At 39.3% G+C, this 18,779-nt stretch overlaps 1 protein-coding gene across 2 annotated transcripts; it reads right to left on the bottom strand.

The window, feature by feature from the left end:
* Positions 1-728: 728 nt before the first annotated feature.
* On the bottom strand, positions 729-14,448 carry LOC307139005 (UDP-glucuronosyltransferase-like). 2 transcript variants are annotated; one of them, XR_013818081.1, is made up of 6 exons: positions 13,452-14,325; positions 9,455-9,586; positions 6,069-6,156; positions 1,604-1,823; positions 1,107-1,507; positions 736-950 (listed from the first exon to the last, which is right to left on the bottom strand). XR_013818081.1 is itself a non-coding variant. In XM_079837782.1 (5 exons), exons 1-5 carry the CDS (start codon positions 14,316-14,318, stop codon positions 1,228-1,230), a joined length of 1,587 nt encoding a protein of 528 aa, XP_079693908.1. In that variant the 5' UTR covers positions 14,319-14,448; the 3' UTR covers positions 729-1,227. The 2 variants fall into 2 exon arrangements, 1 of the variants encoding a protein (XP_079693908.1); XM_079837782.1 differs by having other exon boundaries at positions 729-1,507; positions 13,452-14,448.
* Positions 14,449-18,779: the final 4,331 nt, after the last annotated feature.

The following is an 18,779-nucleotide window of genomic DNA, read 5'->3' as shown; positions in this document are numbered from 1 at the left end:
ATAGGTCGCCTACAGCATGGTTACCTACCAGGCAGGCTTATGAGCTCCTCTCAAGTGAGAGTCTTCTGTGAGCTTACAGTCACTTGGCACTGATCCGTCGGTTGTAGGCCCCTCGAGGCCTCCCATCTAGGATCAGCCTGTAGGCCTGTTCGGCCTCCTGAGCACGTTTTAAAATAAGTGCTCGGTAGATCATTGACAGCCTAATGTGACCAGAGGGGGAGTGGTTCATTCATTTCAGTTGAATTTGCTTGTCCTGACAGTTGTCACTGCCCAGTGGGCATGCACTCCCTTCGGCATGGCGGCGTGGGTATATCTTTCCCCGTGGTGTCAGCTGATGCAGCGCGAGTTCCCTTTCGAAAGGGAACGTCTCCGGTTACGTATGTAACCTAGGTTCCCTGAGAACAGGGAACGAGACGCTGCGTTGCGTTGCCATGCCGCCTGCCAAACAGTCCCTTCAGACGATTAGATGCTGTCATGTTGACGAGGCGCCCTTATATACTTCCTGGTCGCACCTTGATGACATCATAGGCTGTCGCCGGTCAACAGGATTGACGTTTTTTGATTGTGATTTCAGGCACCTGTCACGCTGGAGGCCTTCCCCGTAGCATCAGCTGATGAAGCGTCTCGTTCCCTGTTCTCAGGGAACCTAGGTTACACACGTAACCGGAGACGTTTTCACATCGTAAGAGTGCACAGCAAAAAAGATAAAGTGAAAAAGTTTAAGCAATGCAATTCATATGAAAAATTTTAATGAATGATTTTAAATTGGAAAAAATACCAGAAAACATTTGTTAAAATTGGACAAGCTTATACTTTTTGTTTCACAGCCTATAATTTGTCATATTCAACACAGCATATCCTTACTGATTAATGTACATTAAGAGATTATCCAGAATTCTTGTTGATCCAGAGAGAGTTTCTGCGGTATGTATAGCCTACTGTGGGTTGCCCTGAATAACGAAAAAATATGATAGTGAGTTGTGACTACAATTAAAGGTAAGTAGAGGTCTGTGAAATCCGAAAATGAAAGCATGTGAAACTAAGAAACGAAATCTTTACATTTGAAATTCCTTCAAAACATTGATGCATGAATCCTGTTTACAAACCTGCAGCTTTAAAAAACTTTGGCTCAGTTGTCAGCTGATGGAAGTCAGGCTTCTCATGATTTTAGCATTGTGACGGTAGATGTAGAAATGTAAGCAATATCACTTTTTAATCTCAATACGATCAGTCTTCCTTCCTCTTCTGCATTTTTCTACAGCAGCGTCTCCAGCACAGTGCACAGCATTTAAATGCTGCTAGAGTTACAATCAGTACAATGAAGAGCAGGAAGCCAATCACATCCAGACTGTGGTACTGAAGCCAGTTGAGGTCATGGGGAGCAGGTCTCAGATGGTCTGCACCTTTGTGTCTCATAACAAACTCTGTCCAGTAGACTGCCAGATCCAGGGGCTGCATGGGACGGTCATTGTGTATGGCTGACAGCTTCTCCATTCTTTGCTTATAGCTACAGGAGACAGCAATAGAGATGCATTGAGATTATGAGAGAGAAAAAAAAAATATGAAAGAAAAAAAAAATATGTTAAAACAGTCAAACTCTCACCTGCTATCATTAATAACTGTGTTCAGAGCATTGACCAGTGTTTGTACAGTGATGTCATGGATGCCGAGGATCACTCCCACCCCTCGAGTTGCCATGCGGTGCACATTGTCACCCTGGTCACCAAAGAGGGGGAGCATCACCATGGGAACACCATGACAGATGCCTTCATAGATTCCATGCGCCCCGCCATGAGTGATAAAGACTCTTGCTTTGGGGTGACCTTTGATAAATTACAAGAATTCAAGTTTATTAAAGCACTTATTGCTATTGACAAGACTGTCACAAGTGGCTGGCACATACAGCAGATGATGATGATAAAGGCATTGTTAAAGGGATAGTTCACCCAAAAATGAAAACTTCTGTCATCATTTACTCACCCTCAAGTTGTTCCAAACCTGTATGAGTTTCTTCTGCTGAACGCAAAAAGAAGATATTTTGAAGAAAGTCAGTAACCAACTCAATAGGGCCCATCAACTGTTTGGTTACTGCCATTCTTCTCTTTTTTGATGACAGAATTTTCATTTTCAGGTGAACTGTCTCTTTTAATGAGATTTTTTATTATATTTATATACTTTAAATTATAAAAAATTATATATATATATATATATATATATATATATATATATATATACTATATATATATATATATATATATATATATATATATATATATATATATATATATATATATATATATATATATATATATATATATATATATATATATAATAAGAGTATTAAAGGGATAGTTCACCCAAACATTTAAATTATCCCATATTTTACACACCCCCAAGCCAGGTGTACATGACATTCTTCTTTTAGACGAATACAATCGGAGTTATATTAAAAATGTCCTGGCTAATCCAAGCTTTATAATGGCAGTGATTGGCAGCCCAAAATTTGAAGCCCAAAAAAGTGCATCCATCCATTATAAAAGTAATCCTCATGTCGCTGGGGGGTTAATAAAGGGCTTCTGAAGTGAATCGAGGGGTTTTTGTAGGAAAAATATCCATATTTAACACGTTATAAAGTCAAATATCTAGCTTTGAAAAACGTAACTGGCGCGACGATGACCCACGGAGCCGTGTGGATTTCTTTTATACAATTTTGGACTGCCATTATAATGCTTGGAAGAGCCAGGTAAGTTGTTAATATATCTCCGATTGTATTCGTCTAACAGAAGAATGCCATATACACTTAGGGTGCTTTCACACTAGCAGTTTTGGTGCGCACCTGGGTTCGATTGACGTCAGAGTTCGCTACGTTTGGATGATGTGAACACGGTCTTCCGAACTCGGGTGCGCACCCGCGTACCGTACCAGAGTCCGCTTAAAAAGGGTGGTCTGGGGTACGGTTCATGTGAACTCCGGTACGGTTCGCTGCTGATGTGAACGCAATCATACTAAATCGCGGAAGTGAACCGCTATTAATGACGTATGATTTGATAAAAAGTGTGTTTGTGTGTGTTTCACTCATTTTCCTGACGAGCGTGACTGACATACTGCAAGCAGAGAGCTGTAAACCTCATTTCTGATCGTCTTCAGCATTCTTTAGAGCATTGCAGTACATTTGCGGCATATAGACGCAAGTGCCATTACGTACTGAAGCTTTAGAAACAAAACCAACGGTTAAAAAACAAAAATATAAAAGTGAGGTGAGGTGAGCAACGCTATGCATTTTGCCGCCTTCACGCTCTCTGTCGTTACTAAGCAACCGGGTAAACAGCTGCTGCTTTGATGACGCAAACGCACCCCGGTTCGGATCCAAATAATATAATATGAACACAGTCCAGCGGGGGCAGGGGGAGGGGGGAGCAATCGAACTCGGGTTCGGTCCAGGCAATCGAACCAAGTGTGAAAGCACCCTTAGGGTGGCTTGAAGGTGAGTAAATCATGGGGTAATTTTCATTTTTTGCGTGAACTATCCCTTTAAATTAGATGCAAAATGCCAATTAGAGATCCCTAGCATCCCAGACTTTTGGATCCCACTGTATAACGTTTCAATTTGAATTGTTCAGTACTATAATGTTTTGAGATCCTCATACGTCATTTATTGATCCTTGCAGGTATTGAATTTCATGAGCACCCTATTCTTTTAAAATTCCTCAGTATTTATATGGCTGACAGATTGGTCCAGCATCAGTGCAAATATATGCTCTCCAGTCATTACAATCATACCTGACATGACATGCCACTCAAATGAAAGACTTTACACAGTTTGTTTAACAAAAGCTGCTTCTGTGTTCTCGGTTTAATGATCCATGTAGCTGGAATCTGTGGTTGGCTGATCCTCAACTAATTACACAAAGGATAAGCCAAGAGAATCCCTGTAAATAAATTGACCCGCTCACACTGGTCTTCACACACTTCTGGAAACACAAACCGATACAGTGCTGCAGAAGGAGCGATTTCAAACAAAAACGATTGCTTAACTTTAAATAGATTGTTACACTTTATTTTGATAGTCCACTTTAGACACTCTACTAAGAAGTAACTACATGTCAACTAAAAATCAGAGAATTAGTTGACTGTTAGGGTTAGGGTTCGGGTTAGTAGAATAGGTTTACATGTACTTGTAAAGTTACTTATACCACTAAAATAAAGTGTTACCAAATAAATAGTTCCAGCCCTGGAAAAACAGCGTTTGAGAGACAAATATATGTAAATACTTAAATTCTTTGATCTGTTCTTTCCTATATGATGTTTTATAAACAAGGTTCGGGGAGAAGCACATTCAGATAATTGACACAGGTGGAGAGCACTCTGCTAATCAACAATAGAGGTATATATACACGCAGCAGTCCAACCTCCGTTTGTTGACAGTTATCAGCAACCCTTTCACCACCCCTTCACCACACCTTTTAACTCTAAAACCACTTACATATATGGGGGGGTACTCTGGGTTCGAGCCTAATTCCGAGCTCGAAGCCATCCCCCTGGATAGCACGCCAGATACGCATTGAATTACTCTGTATAAATTATTTGTAAGTGCGAACTCGTGAATGATTATTAAAACAAAAATATTGATTATTTTGGCTGCAGATGAATTTTAACATTGCATACATATACAAGGCATTAAATTAGCCAATTCAAATGTATGGTATGGGAAAAATCCCTTAAAGGGTTAGTTCACCCAAAAATGAAAATGATCCTATAATTTACTCTAGCCATCCTAGGTGTGACTTTCTTCTTTCAGCCAAACACAATTAATTTGAAGTTCCAAAAAGCACATCCATCCATCATAAAGGTAATCCATAAGACTCCAGTGGGTTAATACCATCTGAAGCGAAGTGATGCGTTTTTGTAAGAAAAACATCCATATTTATAACTTTATTAAAGCCAGGATATTTTTGTAATATAACTCTGATTGTGTTCATCTGAAAGAAGAATGTCATATACACCTAGGATGGCTTATAATAATTTTCATTTTTGGGTGATCTAACCTGTAGGAGCCAAATGTAATGATTGTTCCACCACTAGATGGTGGTGTGCACCAGTGGAGTAGGTGTGGTCACCTGTATCGCATGATATTTAAACTTCCCATTGGTTGTATCAGGAAGCGACAGGTGGCAAGAACATATGATTTTAAACATAGAACCACTACTTTTGAACTCTGTAAGATATCCTTTACATTTAATTAAATGGACAACAAAACCGTTTGAAACAGATATCGCTGTGTGGACATTGTTTATTCCAAACTATGAGTGAAGAACATTTTACCACCTTGCCCTGGCTTAGCGGAAACCCCCCTCATATCCCCCTGAGAGAATTATGCATTTTATTTCTGGAAAAAAATCCTTCAATGACGCAAATATCGTCATTTTGTGTCATCTGAGGATTTTTTGGCCAGAGGCTAAAGACTACAGCCACTAGATGGAGCTGTTCCGCATGTTATCAACCCGCCCATAGGGGAGAGATCTCATGCACAGAATGTAAGACACAGACGGCCGCACGGACAATCATAACGGATCATCACTGATACTCAGCGCAGTGCAGAGTAAAGTGAGTGTTTCAACTTTCAATGAATTCCTGTGATAGTTCAGAAAACGTGCCACACTGGCGCTTAACGTTACCTCAGCTCTGCTCAGCTCTTTGTGATGAATGAAATCTGACACTGCTGCGTCTGTGCCATGACTTTCGTTCGACTCACTCACTATTTATTGAAAAGACACGTTCAGTTTTTAATTGTAGTGTTTATTCTCTAACTGAACGAAATTATTGTATTACTATGAAGATCAAAACGACGGTGTACGGAGTGGCCTCGTAGGGCAGCGAAGCAAGTGCATTCTGGGAGTTGTTGTCTTTCATCCACATGAGACAAAAATACATTTTCTGTCTTCTCAGTCTAGAAGGCACCAAATTCAAAACTAATTTCACATTTCTACTACATAAATGACCCAGTTTAAATACAAAACTTAATGCTAAATCACTGAAGTAACCCTTTAATAAAATTCAGAGAAACTCACCAAGTAAATCATTCTGTGGAAGCCACTTCATCAGCTTGACATTTTCAGGGACATTATCAGGGATCTCACCCGTATACCGCCACAGAACCTAGAAAAATGTTGCAGTGTTTTGGGGTCACATATTATCTATACAGGCTTAGGCAATGCCCATGCAATTTTAGAGTTGCTGAAAAAGTTACTACATGATTCAAGACCAGGGGCCTCATTTATAAAACTTTGCGTAGGATTTGCGTCAGAAGTGGCGTACGGATGAAACATAGGACGTGCGTACGCACAGAAATATTTGGATTTATAAAACCGTGCGCATGCACATCCTACGCAGTTTTCCCTTAATAAATCACAATCAATTCTAAATGTAGCGCAGCTTTTGCGGCTTCATGTCACGCCCATAGTTGCCCATAAATAGTCTGTGAAACGCCCACAAGTTAATATTCATCGATTGCGAAATCATGGCAAACACAGAGAGGAAATAAAAAAAAAACATGACTTCACTTAAAGAGCACCTATCATGGAATTTTGAAATTTACCTTTCATGTAGTGTGTAACATAGATCTAAGTGAACAAAAACATCCTGTGATAGCTTGAAATATGACAGTGCACCGTATATATAGTTATTTTCTTTCAAAAGTAAGAGTCGACTCGGAGTCATTTTTAAGAATCGTTAGAAGACCGAAGCTTTTTCTTTGACTAGATGACGTCAACTTGTCAAGTTATTTGAATACGATACGCCCACTTATTGCTCCAAGATGCCAGTGAAAACTAGAAAACATCATGGCGACGAGACGCTGTGTTCTGAAGTGTGACTCAAAAGCAAACTTCTTTCATCTGCCCAAGGATGAGCATTTGAAGACTAAGTGGCTTGAAGACAAACCATACATCGTCGCGATTGTGTGTTTATTAGTCGTCAAATGTATGTTTCGCGATCTCAGGAAGCTTTTATTATGGACTTCTATTATGGCACATGGTTCTTCTTCGTCTGTCTGTACATGGACTACATGTGCACAGAGCGCCCTCCGGCTGCCAGGATGAATTGAAAACACATAAGAGACTCAATCGCTCATGATTAGGCTATAACTGCCCATTTTGAGGAAGTATTGAATAAAAAATACTCCTCTGTTTAGAAATTTGACACAGACATATGAGAATCTATCAATATGTCTCCTCATCTGCACACTTTTGAACTAAAAGCCCTGAGGGATGTTGATTTGTCGCGAGTCTTCATGAGGAGAATAGAGGAGTTTTTTTATGAATGAGATCAGCTGAGGCTCATATTACAATCAAACAGTACCGACGCGGTTTTCATATTCATAACTCCTGACACATATTAACAAATTACTGTCACTATAAGACTTTGATGGGCGTTCCGTTTCCGAAAATATCTGCACAGACTAAACCAATCACAACTGACTGGGTCATCGGACCAATCACCGCAGATTAGCGTCACGTAAAGGCGGGGTTTTGAAAAGTGAATCACTAAAGGAATCATTTGAGAATCGCTGTCAAAACAGGTAAAAATAAATGCATATTATAAGAAAACTAAAGTCTTTTTGTCATTGCATGCATGCAAAACTGTTGTTGGGGACTTCTAAAACAATATTTGGAACATTTTAAATGCCATGATAGGTGCTCTTTAATGTGAAGTAGAAGTTATCGTTGGCGAGGTGGAAAAGAGGAGAAAAATTTTGTTTTGGAGGGCACAGTGTGACATTACTAATGCCAAAAAGGCACTTGAGTGGCAAAAGGTTGCAGACGCTGTAAATGCTGTAGCCTCACAACCTCGGACTGTGGCCGAAATAAAAAAGAAATGGTCGGACATCAAAGTCGAGGCAAAAAAGCGTCTGGCGCTCCATCGCCAGAGTGTGTCCTCGTTTGCCAGCAAGTCTTCTTGCTGTCTGAAGATGCGTTCACTCCGAATCCTTCCATTTGCCACATCTTCTAAGAGCGCAAGATCAGCCATTGTGCGTCTTTACGCATTGTGATGGGGCATTTTATTTCCATCCCTTTAATTGCATCTGACGAGCTACAGATGTCGGTTATAATCTACGTGAAAATGGGAAATAGTTCAGTGCAAATGTAATGTCTTGCAGCTTTCTGAATGGTTGAGACATAGCCTACGTCATACGTTATTTTATCAAAAATAAAACAAAAGGCATATGCATGAATACCATGATTCCGTAGCTGATGAAGAAATTTTACTATGAAAACAATTTCCCCCAGTGGACAATTAATACATCTATCTATCTGTATATCTCCCTAATTATCTATCTATCTGTCGATCTAATTGCATCTATATCTGCTCCACCAGACGGACACATTGACGAGAATATCAGATTTGTACATTAGCTATTTCGTTCTGTTTACCATATTGTTTATGAAGATGAATTGCATAACATGCCAATATTGTTGCAGAACACATTTCATTCTTTTCTTTTTGCAAATATGTGTTCATTTGCATTTCTGTTGTAATTTTCGTTTGATTTTGTTTGTTTTACACTGCAGATCGATCAAACGGGTGTTCGTGTAGGCTGTTAATTGTAAGACTTGCTTTGTGAAGTCTTCATGTTATTTATGAGAGGCAGTAGCCTATAGCCATTTCTTTTACACAACGGTCTACAGTTTCACACACTTTCACGTGTTTCTTCCATCTGCCGACGGTGTCGCCATTTCTCATTTCACCCGTTTTTGTGCGCACGCCTGGGTCAGAGCTTGCGTGAAGGACCGCACATTTTCCCGTCAAGTTTGCTTTTTATAAATACCAATTATTGCGTAGAGAGCGGCGCACGCCTTCTTTTGTGCGTACGCAACGTTTATAAATGAGGCCCCAGGTAAATGCCTTTAAAAGGGGTGGTAAGCTCTTGCTGACAGCAGATTTGTGCTTGGACTAATAGAAATGCTACTTTAACACTTTAACATGCTGGGAAAACAAGTGGGTAAGCAGACTCATAAAGCCTACAATCCTTGAGAGCTGACTGAACATCTGGGATGCTGAAGAGAATAGGCTCAGGTCACACACCACATTGTTTGCACATGGAGTTATAGCTCTAAAAGGCTGACATTAGTAAATGTGTGTAGTTCAAAGGATTATTTTACACCTTGTTTGAACACTTAATTTGCACCAGAATAACTACTCTAAGACACTTTCCTTCAGTACACTCTTAAAAAAAAGGTTCTATATGGCACCAAAAATAGTTCTTGGCTCGTAATCATAGGGGAACCTTTTTAGTGCTATATAGCACCATTTTTGGTGCTTCAGTGGTTCTTCAGCGGTTCTTCAGAGTTGGTGCTATATAGCACTAAAAAAGGTTCCCTTATGATTACGAGACTTTTTTTTTAGAGTGTATGTAGTTTCTGAAATGTATGCCGTTCCAACGTAAATTCTTTCTTACCCTCTGTGGAATCATCCCGAAAGCTTTGAAGAAGATGGCAGCTTTTTCTTTTGGCATGGAAGAGATCAGAGAACCCAGACTGAACACCACAATACCATGCTCTCCAGAACCCTTGACAAATTCCTCCACCTCCTGCAAAATACAGACAACAAACCAGAGAATAAGCCAAAATGAAATAATGGCTACACTCTAAAAAAAAAGGTTCTATATGGCACCAAAAATGGTTCTTGGCTCGTAATCATAGGGGGGGGGGGGTGGGGGGGGGGGGGGCTTTTTAAGTGCTATATAGCACCAATTTTGGTGCTTCAGTGGTTCTTCAGTGGTTCTTCAAAGGTTATTCAGGTGTGCTACATAGCATCGCTACCATATACAGAACAAGTTAAGATATTGTGCTATATAGCACCAAAAGTGGTTCCTCTATGATTACGATGAAGAACCATTTTTGGTGCCATATAGAACCTTTTTTTTTTAGAGTGTATGTGACATGTATAACTCAACATTATATACTAGAAATATATCTGAGAAAAAGCAGACATGATTGCATTATGTACTCACACAGCTTCATAAGCAAGTCCCTTTTTTTTTCTCTTAATCAACACCAAACCCTGTTCTTTGTTTCATCTGTCTGGCATCTTTATAGTCATCCACACAAACTGACAACCTTTTGCACGTATTGTACAATCACATAGTTCTCAGAGCTTTCAGAACTGATTATTTTGCCAGTAAAAATAACTTCTGCCTCAAAAAACAAAACAAAGAACAAAAAAACCTGGTAGCATTATTGTTTCAACCCCCATGGAAGGAAGGATGATTCCTGACAAGGAAAATCACACTGAGGGAGGTGAAGGAGATTGCGTGCCAAAGAATACAGTGAGCACATCATGTTGCCTTAGGTTACCAATGCCCTGGAGAGGGGAGTCATATTACCATGGTTTGTATCTGAGTAAACGTAATGCATGTTAGGGCAAGCCCAATGTCAAAATTCAAAAATGGAACCCATATTCCCTGAACTGACACTGACCCCAGCCATAGAGGTGACATAACTTGTTTCCTCTTTAGAAAATTATAGCCTAGGACTAGTAGTTACTCACTGCTGAACATGTTTAAGAACTTATAATTAACCCTTTCCCCGCCAATGACGGAATTTTCCGTTATTTATGAGGCAACGCTTCCCTGCTATTGACTGAATTTTCTGTGTTTTCACTTATACGGTAGGGGGCGCTAAGACACATCTTCTGAAAGAGTACTGAATCTCCTGATCAAAAGACATGCAAAGAAGAAGCAGAAACACGCGATATCCTATGCAAGCAGATGCCCATGTAAAATAACACGATCATCAACATTAAACAGCATATCAATTAAAACTGCCTAATATTACGTGATGAAATGTTGACGCATGACGAGCTAAAGGACTGTGAAGATTTGGGGGTGTTGATGGACTCGATCTACTCCATCTATATTTTGATCATTGTTCTGAATCCGATCTGGATGTAGTCTTTGACAAAAACTTTTTTTTGCTGAAAAGTGCTTTTTTTGTGAAACATACCCACATTCAAGTGTTGATAAAGAGAAATGGATGAAGCTAGAAAAAAACAGAGGCTTTTGTTTAAAAACAGAGGCTTTGTTCTTTCTTTTGCTATATTATAGTGCTATATTTGCTATATATTACATAATGGGGGCCATGAAATTTTGTAAAAAAACAAACAAAAACAAATTAAATGGTAGCGCTGGCTTGCAACTTTTTAAAACACTGGTGGGGAAAGAGTTAAAGGATTAGTCAGTCCTTCCAGAAAAATGCGGCTTTTTTTTGTGATTGTTGCGGGCAAAAATCCTTGATTATGCGGCACGTTTTCTTAAAAAATGCGATGAAAAATGCGGGATATTTATGCAATTTTATGCAATAAAATTGCGGGAACTTGCAAAAACTGCGGTTTGATGAGAAAGAGAAAAAAAAGCACTACATCACAGAAAGTGCTGGAATATTTAAGTTCTCATCTTGTTTTGAAGACCTTAATAATGGCTCAAATTTACAAAACATTTAGTCAATCAAGTTCTGTAGCTTTACAAAAGGAATATGCTACAACTTCTGGAAAAATTAATAAATAACTTCCTGTTTTACAGATGTCGCTATACAAAACAGACATTTGAGTGCTTCCAATGCACAAAGTGCAATCTCTTAAAGGGTTAGTTCACCTAAAAATGAAAATTCTGTCATTAATGACTTCCCTTTATGTTGTTGGACACAAATTAAGATATTTTAGTTGAATTCCGATGGCTCAGAAAGGCCTCCATTGGCACAATGTACACTCTCAAGACCCATAAAAGGTAGCCTACTAAAGACGTCGTTACAAAGTCCATCTCACTACAGTGGTTCTACAATAACTTTATGAAGCGACGATAATAGTTATTGTGTGCAAAAAAAACTAAATAACGACTTATATAGTGATGACTGATTTCAAAACACAGCATCATGATGCTATGAATCATCGAGTTGATTCATGATTCGGATCGCGTGTCAAACTGCTGAAATACGTGACTTTGGCGATCCAACCCGCTGAATCGACTCATTGATTCATAACGCTTCAAACCGCTGAATCAACTCATTGATTCATAACGCTTCAAACCGCTGAATCGACTCATTTATTCATAACGCTTCAAAGCTTCATGATGCTGTGTTTTGAAATCAGTCAGCACACAGGGAAACTGCTTTGCTCTTTTGCTGTTATTTTTGTTGGCCAATGGGAGTTTGTGCTTCATCATGGTTTCACCGGTATCTATGGTTTCTCCACGGGGTTTGAAGCTTTTCGATGACGTTCGCGTCGGGTAATCACGTCACTTCAAAACGTTCCCATGGCAATAGGCGGAAATGGCGGCTCTTGTGTCAACTTTCTGCTAATATATATGACTTTTTTTGCAAAGAAAATGCGGGGATTATGAAATCATGATAGCCCCGCATATTTTGCACGCGGAAATAGGCAATTTATGCGGCGAAAGTGCGGCGTATTTGAAAAAATGCGGCCCCCGCATGAATATGCGGACTTTGGCTGATTATGCGTTAAATCACGCGATCGCATAATCGCGTTTTTCTGGAGGGACTGATTAGTTCGCTTTAAAATGAAAATGATCCCATGATTTACTCACCCTCAAGCCATCCTAGGTGTATATGACTTTTTTTTCTTTCTGATGAACACAGTCGAGTTGTATTAATAAATATCCTGCCAAGTTGCAGTGACGGGGCCCATGACTTAGAAGCTTAAAAAAAAAAGAGCATCCATCCATCTTAAGCGTACTCCACATAGCTCCGGGGGGTTCATAAAGGTCTTCTGAAGCGAATCGATGGGTTTTTGTAAGAAAAATATCCATATTTAAAACTTTATAAAATAAAATATCTAGCTTCCGCCAGACCGCCTTATTCAACTTACAGAAAAAGTGTAAAATACGCAACATATGACATAGTGTAAGCGTTTTGAACTGTGAGAGGCATTACACTTTCTGGCAGAAGCTAGATATTTTACTTTATAAAGTTTTAAATATGGGTTTTTTCTTACACAAACCCATCAATTTGCTTCAGAAGGCCTTTATTAACCCCCCAGAGCTGTGTACATTTATTATGGATGGATGCACTTTTTGAGCTTCAAACTCTTGAGCCCTGTTCACTGCCATTACAAAACTTGGAAACATCAGGATATTTATTAATATAACTCAGATAGTGTTCATCAGAAAGAAGAAAGTCATATACACCTAGGATGGATTGAGGGCGAGTAAATCATGGGGTAATTTTCATTTTAAATTGAACTAATCCTTTAACTCTTTCCCCACTAGTGTTTTAAAAAGTTGCAAGCGAGCACTAGCATTTGATTATAAAAACATTTGATTATAACAACTAACTTATAAAAGGCAAAGACCTCATTGTAAAACTGCATTTTGTTAGTATATTAACAAACATATCCTGACCAAATCCAAAAGACAGCTCAAAAAGACACCTTTGATGACTTACTGCAGAAAGTATGGCACTCTTCTGACAGTTGATACCCCCGATGAGGACCATATTTGGCATGAGAGGTCTGGGGTATTCAAATGTAAAATCGTATCTAAGCAACCAAATAGCTCCACGGGCAATGATCTCCTGATACGTCACATCCGCATCCAGGTATCTTGCAGCAAGTTCATCAAAACTGCCGTACATTATTCGACACAGCACCAGCTCCACGCCACTCATGATGAAATTCTGAATGCGGTCTACGAAAGTCATTTTGTCTGTGTTGCCAGACTGAAACCGAGGTACGTAGGATGGAGGAGAAGGACACTGTAAAGCCAACATGTCAAGGGCGCAAGGCATGCCACGCAGGAAGTAGACAGCAGGGAGACCTAGTGCGGTAGCAATAATAGGTCCACAGGGCAGGAAGGGATCAGTGAGCAACAATTCAAAGTTCTCCTCCTTCAGCCTCTGCATCAAAGGTTCGTTGTAAAGCAGCGACTCACATCCTTGCACCTGCAACCCCGTAAAGTTCAGCAGACGCTTCAATTGGACAATGATGTCCATCATCGCAGGACTTCGCTCGAACACCCCCTGCTGAAATCCTTTCAAACTGGTGGACAGCTCCTCCTTGGAGATGCTCACCGGGAAGGTTTCGGTGTGAAAGAGCTCTGAACTCTGGATCAAGATGTTGGTCTCAGGCACCAGCACTAGGATGTCGTGGCCTCTATGGGCCAGTTCCGTCGCCAACACCTTCATGCTAAGCCAGTGGCTGCCTTCAACAGGCATGACCAGCACCCGGCCACTCTCCGCAGGCCTTGGCACGGCACCCAGCCAGAGCAGCAGCAGCCCTGAACCCAGCCCCCACAGCCAGCCCTCCTTCAGCATAACTGAGTCTGCCTAAGACCAGACACAAGCACTGAAAGAAAAGGAGAGGACAAAACTCCTCCTCCAAAGGGGCTGTGTTTAGACTCTCTCATGTGTGACTGTGTGAGTGAATGGAAGAACAAGAGGGAATGACAATTGTCTGTGTTTTTGGTTGCATACTTGCAGATGTTAATCATGCAAATGATGGATGTGGCAGTAAGGATGCCATCTTGTTTCGCAACAAAAAAAAAATTCCTGAAAGGAGAAAAAAAATGCTTACACAACATTCCATTAAATAACATTACAAGAAGAGACAGCACTACTATTAATTACAGTCATAAACTGTACATAAAAAAAAAATCAACTAGTGTTTTACAAATCTGAATTTTATATCCCGTAACCAGATGGCAACATTATTCATTAGAGTTAAGAGACTGAGGTCTTTAAACCCTTAAATACAAAATTAAAAGCAGAAGCCCAACTTTGTATGCATCCAAACATCATAGGGGAGAGCGGGGCACAACCTAACACTTTTTGACTTTCTCAGTTTGTGTAAATCCACTTGGGGTTCAGAGTATTTATATTTTCCCCACATTAATTACACATATGTCTAGTACAATTATGTGGTTTTGTTTCATTAATACAGTGTTTACTTTTATCTTGATTTATCCCGAAAGAATGGAAGTGAAATGTGACAACATGCCCCGTAGGTGGGGTACATTGTAACGTGGTGGGGCACAATGTAACATGACCAAATGACAGCTTAAAATGTTACCTGATATAATCAAAAAAATATCCCAGACAAACTGAAATATTTTGTAAACAAAATACAATTATTAACTTTTTAAAATAAATAATAGCATTTTTCAATCATTAAAACTCATTTTTGAGTTTGACAACAAACACATCGCTAAATACAGCTATACAGCAGAGTTCAAAACATAATAATAATTAATAATTTCTGAACATTAACTCTCAGTCATTATTCACCCTTTTCTCATGGTTTCTCAAAAGAATTCATAAAAGTATAGAATATAATGGCATATTTCTAATAGGGGCTCATTGTAACGCAGTGTTACAACACACCCCACCTGCACAACTGGGATTTAAATCGCGGCTCGTGTCTGTTTATGTCTATGGCGAGTCACGCAGGGACTGTGCTCCTCTGCAGCGGTTCCTCCCAGACCGGTCTTAAATAGTCCCAATATAAACACTTTTTATAAGTGTACCATAATGATTCAGGGTAAGACAAAAACACGGTATGGAAAATGGATTCATGTTGTACATTCTCATTATATAATTATTCAACACAAAAAAAGTTACGGACAGCAGCTTTAAGTAAGAAATTTACTTTTGCTATGGTTAAATACATGTTCAGTAATATCTTCCAGAGATTTTTTAATTTTGGCGCTATTTTTTCTGTAAATAGTGTTGATATGGCAACTAGTAAATCAGAGCTGCCAACTTTTCAAAAAAACTTAGAGTGAGATTTGGTGGGGCCAACCAAAATTTTGCCGCGAACAAAGCAAAAATTGCAACAAAAAATAAAATAAATAATAATATTATAATAATAGCTATATACACACACATCACAGAAAACACTCTCTCTGCATCAGCATTTGAATGGGGTAGTATTGGTTTTTGTTGTTGATTTCTTTTTTCTTTTTTTTCTTTTTCCTTTGATAGATAAGGTTGATAATTAATTATTTCTATTAAGACAAAATGCATCTATATGACGCTTTGTATATAGTATATGCTATAGACACACACACACACACACACACACACACACACACACACACACACACACACACACACACACACACACACACACACACACACACACACACACACACACACACACACACACACACACACAATTTTAAAGCACTATGTAGAGGCATGGTTTTGTCTAAATAGAACAAATTGATTATACATCAACCTACAGCATGCTTTTACAGGGAAGCAAATGGAAAAAAAACTGTCTGTCCTGCAGTGGTGGAGCCAGAGGGCTAGTAAATAGGCCTACACTAAGTTTCGTCATTCTGGCATGTGTGGAAAGGGTTAAAACATGCGTGTTACAACTAACCCCGCGTTAGGTTGTGCCCCGCGCTCCCATATAGTTCTTTGGGGGAGATAACTAGGATTTAGCATTTCACATCTGACACCAATCCTAAGTAAAGTAAGACAACTCAAAGACTAATTTACAGCCAGCCAGCTGAATAAACTCAAGAGCATAAGGAGGAAGAAATGTAACTCCCACCAGCACCTCCCCCTTCCCTCAAACCCTGCTCGCGTGAGAAGTTCGCGTGAGAAGCTCGCCAGTCGCCACTCCTTTCATTACTATCTCTGCATATTAAAGAGATGGCGTGAGTGACTAACATTACACCTGCGCATGCTTTCTAAATTGCGTTCCATAACATCCGCATAGTTGCAACCCAGTCTCACGGCATTTCGTGACATAATTTTTCTTGTTTAAGAGACTATGTCAACCCATTGACTGATTTTATATAAAATCTTTTTTTCAAAAATAGCAACAGCAATGTTCTCGGTAACAGAATACTGTTCCGTCCTTTATGAATCACTATACCGAAACAAATGAGTAATGCAATATTAAGACTCTAGTACTACTATAAACAAACAAGAAACTCTGATTAATGAATTAGTAAGTAATAGTGCTCAGTAGAATGTGGTAGTTCACTATTAGCTAATCACTATTTTTTCATAACTTCGAGACTACTATATGCAAGTAATGCATAATTAATTCTAAAGTGAAGGTAATAATGACTCAAGTATTACAAAATCCTTCAGAAATAACTACTATTTGGATCATTTTAAAGTGAAGAACATCAACTCCCTAGTAGTGAATGAAGCCTTTGTAAACTTTTGAAGTTTTTGGAAGATTTTACCTCTTTTCGTCGGACCAAATTTCGTCTGTTTGGTCCGGACCGTGGTACGGGGGAGGTTTCACATCTGTAATTTTGATTCGGACCAAACTGAAAAGTCCGAAAATCCGGACCAAACAAGGTAGGTGTGAAAGCGCCTGACTATTACCGGTACTTATGCTGCGTTCCAGGCAGGTTTTTGAGCCCGTAAATTACAACTTCAAACCACGACTCACGACTTTGTAGTGTTCCAGGCAAAGTCACGCCAAACTGCCTGAGCGCAAGTCTATGGGATCAGTTTCCCGCCAAATTTATTGCAGTCACGCATAAAAAAATCATAAGCATGAATCAAAAATTTAAAAGCACGTGAAAATATAACGCACAAAACTGAAAAATCAATGCAAAATTAACCAGAATCACAAACAACGCAGTCATGGAAATAAAAATAATTAGCGCAAATCAAATATTTAAACAAGTTTAAAATTATATTGCTCAAAACTGAATCATGAATTCAAAATTATCCAAATCGCTCACAAAATCATGTTTTCTGCTCTTATTTAAATTTTTTGCATGTCCGTGCTCTTTTCTCCTTTGCTCTTGTTTCCACATTCTGTGCTTGCGGTTTCAAATGTTGCAGTTCAAGTTTCATGTAAATTAGGGGCGGGTCTTAGCATCACCATTGGTCCACTAGTTTTAGATTGACAGCTCATCCTCAAGCCAATCAATTGAAGAGAGAAGTTGACGTCACTCCAATGCGACTCATGCCGCAGTTCAGCCAGCCGCTGTTGAGCTATATAGGAGTATAACGTGTTCTATATCTGCAAGGAAATACATTATTGTATTGTTATAAATATAATCTTAGGACTCTCTCCTTTTGTATGATAGACGTTTTAGGGGGGTTTCCTCACAATTAAAGCAGTAAAATGAACATGATCACGACTGGGTGCTTAAAGCTTGGCTGTGAGCGAAACGCTTTCACTATCCGTGCGTCACTATGCACGGATGGGCTTTTATTTTATCCGCAACCTTATCACAAAATCCGTCGGCCCCAACGTTTTTTGACCAATGTTCAAAGCTGCACCCGCCCGCCATCCGCTGATTGTAGCTAAAGCCTTGTTGGGCGATGCAAGGCGATGCTGACGCCAGCAATCGTAATGCAAGGGACTGGCCTACATTAAACCTTTAACTAAAATAGTTATTGAGCTGTTTACACTGTCATATACAATAAAAGAGCCTGCACAGCGACAGGAAAGGAAAATAACGCAAAAAACCTGCCTACCATAGCCTATTAGAGCATTTGACTGAAGGAGCTCATGCACCGCTCACTGGTAACGACGTGCGCTCAAATCCCGCTCCAACATGACATTTCTCTGTAGGCTACTGTAGCCTACTTTACTTGTTTTAGTTTCATATGTTTAAATATTATAATGTTATTTTTTTCATTTCATTTAGCCTACGTTGATTATGAAATATTATTATGATATATGTGAGAAAACATGGGGGACAGAAATGATTTCGTTTTGTATAAATTGTTTCTTCATTTTAATCAACGTTTTGTCGACCAATTTCGAGGATTTAATAAATAATAAGCAAATAT

This window comes from Gobio gobio (genome assembly GCF_949357685.1).
Source record: "Gobio gobio genome assembly, chromosome: 15".
Lineage (NCBI taxonomy): Eukaryota > Metazoa > Chordata > Actinopteri > Cypriniformes > Gobionidae > Gobio > Gobio gobio.
Note: the sequence above shows the minus strand (reverse complement) of the source record. Positions and strands in the feature narration are given on the sequence as shown.

What these genes read in the sequence shown, in the direction of transcription:
- LOC307139005 (XM_079837782.1), bottom strand. Translation starts at nt 14,318, where the DNA reads ATGCTGAAGGAGGGCTGGCTGTGGGGGCTGGGTTCAGGGCTGCTGCTG. An exon ending in AGAGTGCCATACTTTCTGCA is followed by an intron (nt 9,587 to 13,451) that starts GTAAGTCATCAA and finishes TGTATTTTGCAG; the next exon opens with GAGGTGGAGGAATTTGTCAA. An exon ending in TCGGGATGATTCCACAGAGG is followed by an intron (nt 6,157 to 9,454) that starts GTAAGAAAGAAT and finishes ACATTTTTCTAG; the next exon opens with GTTCTGTGGCGGTATACGGG.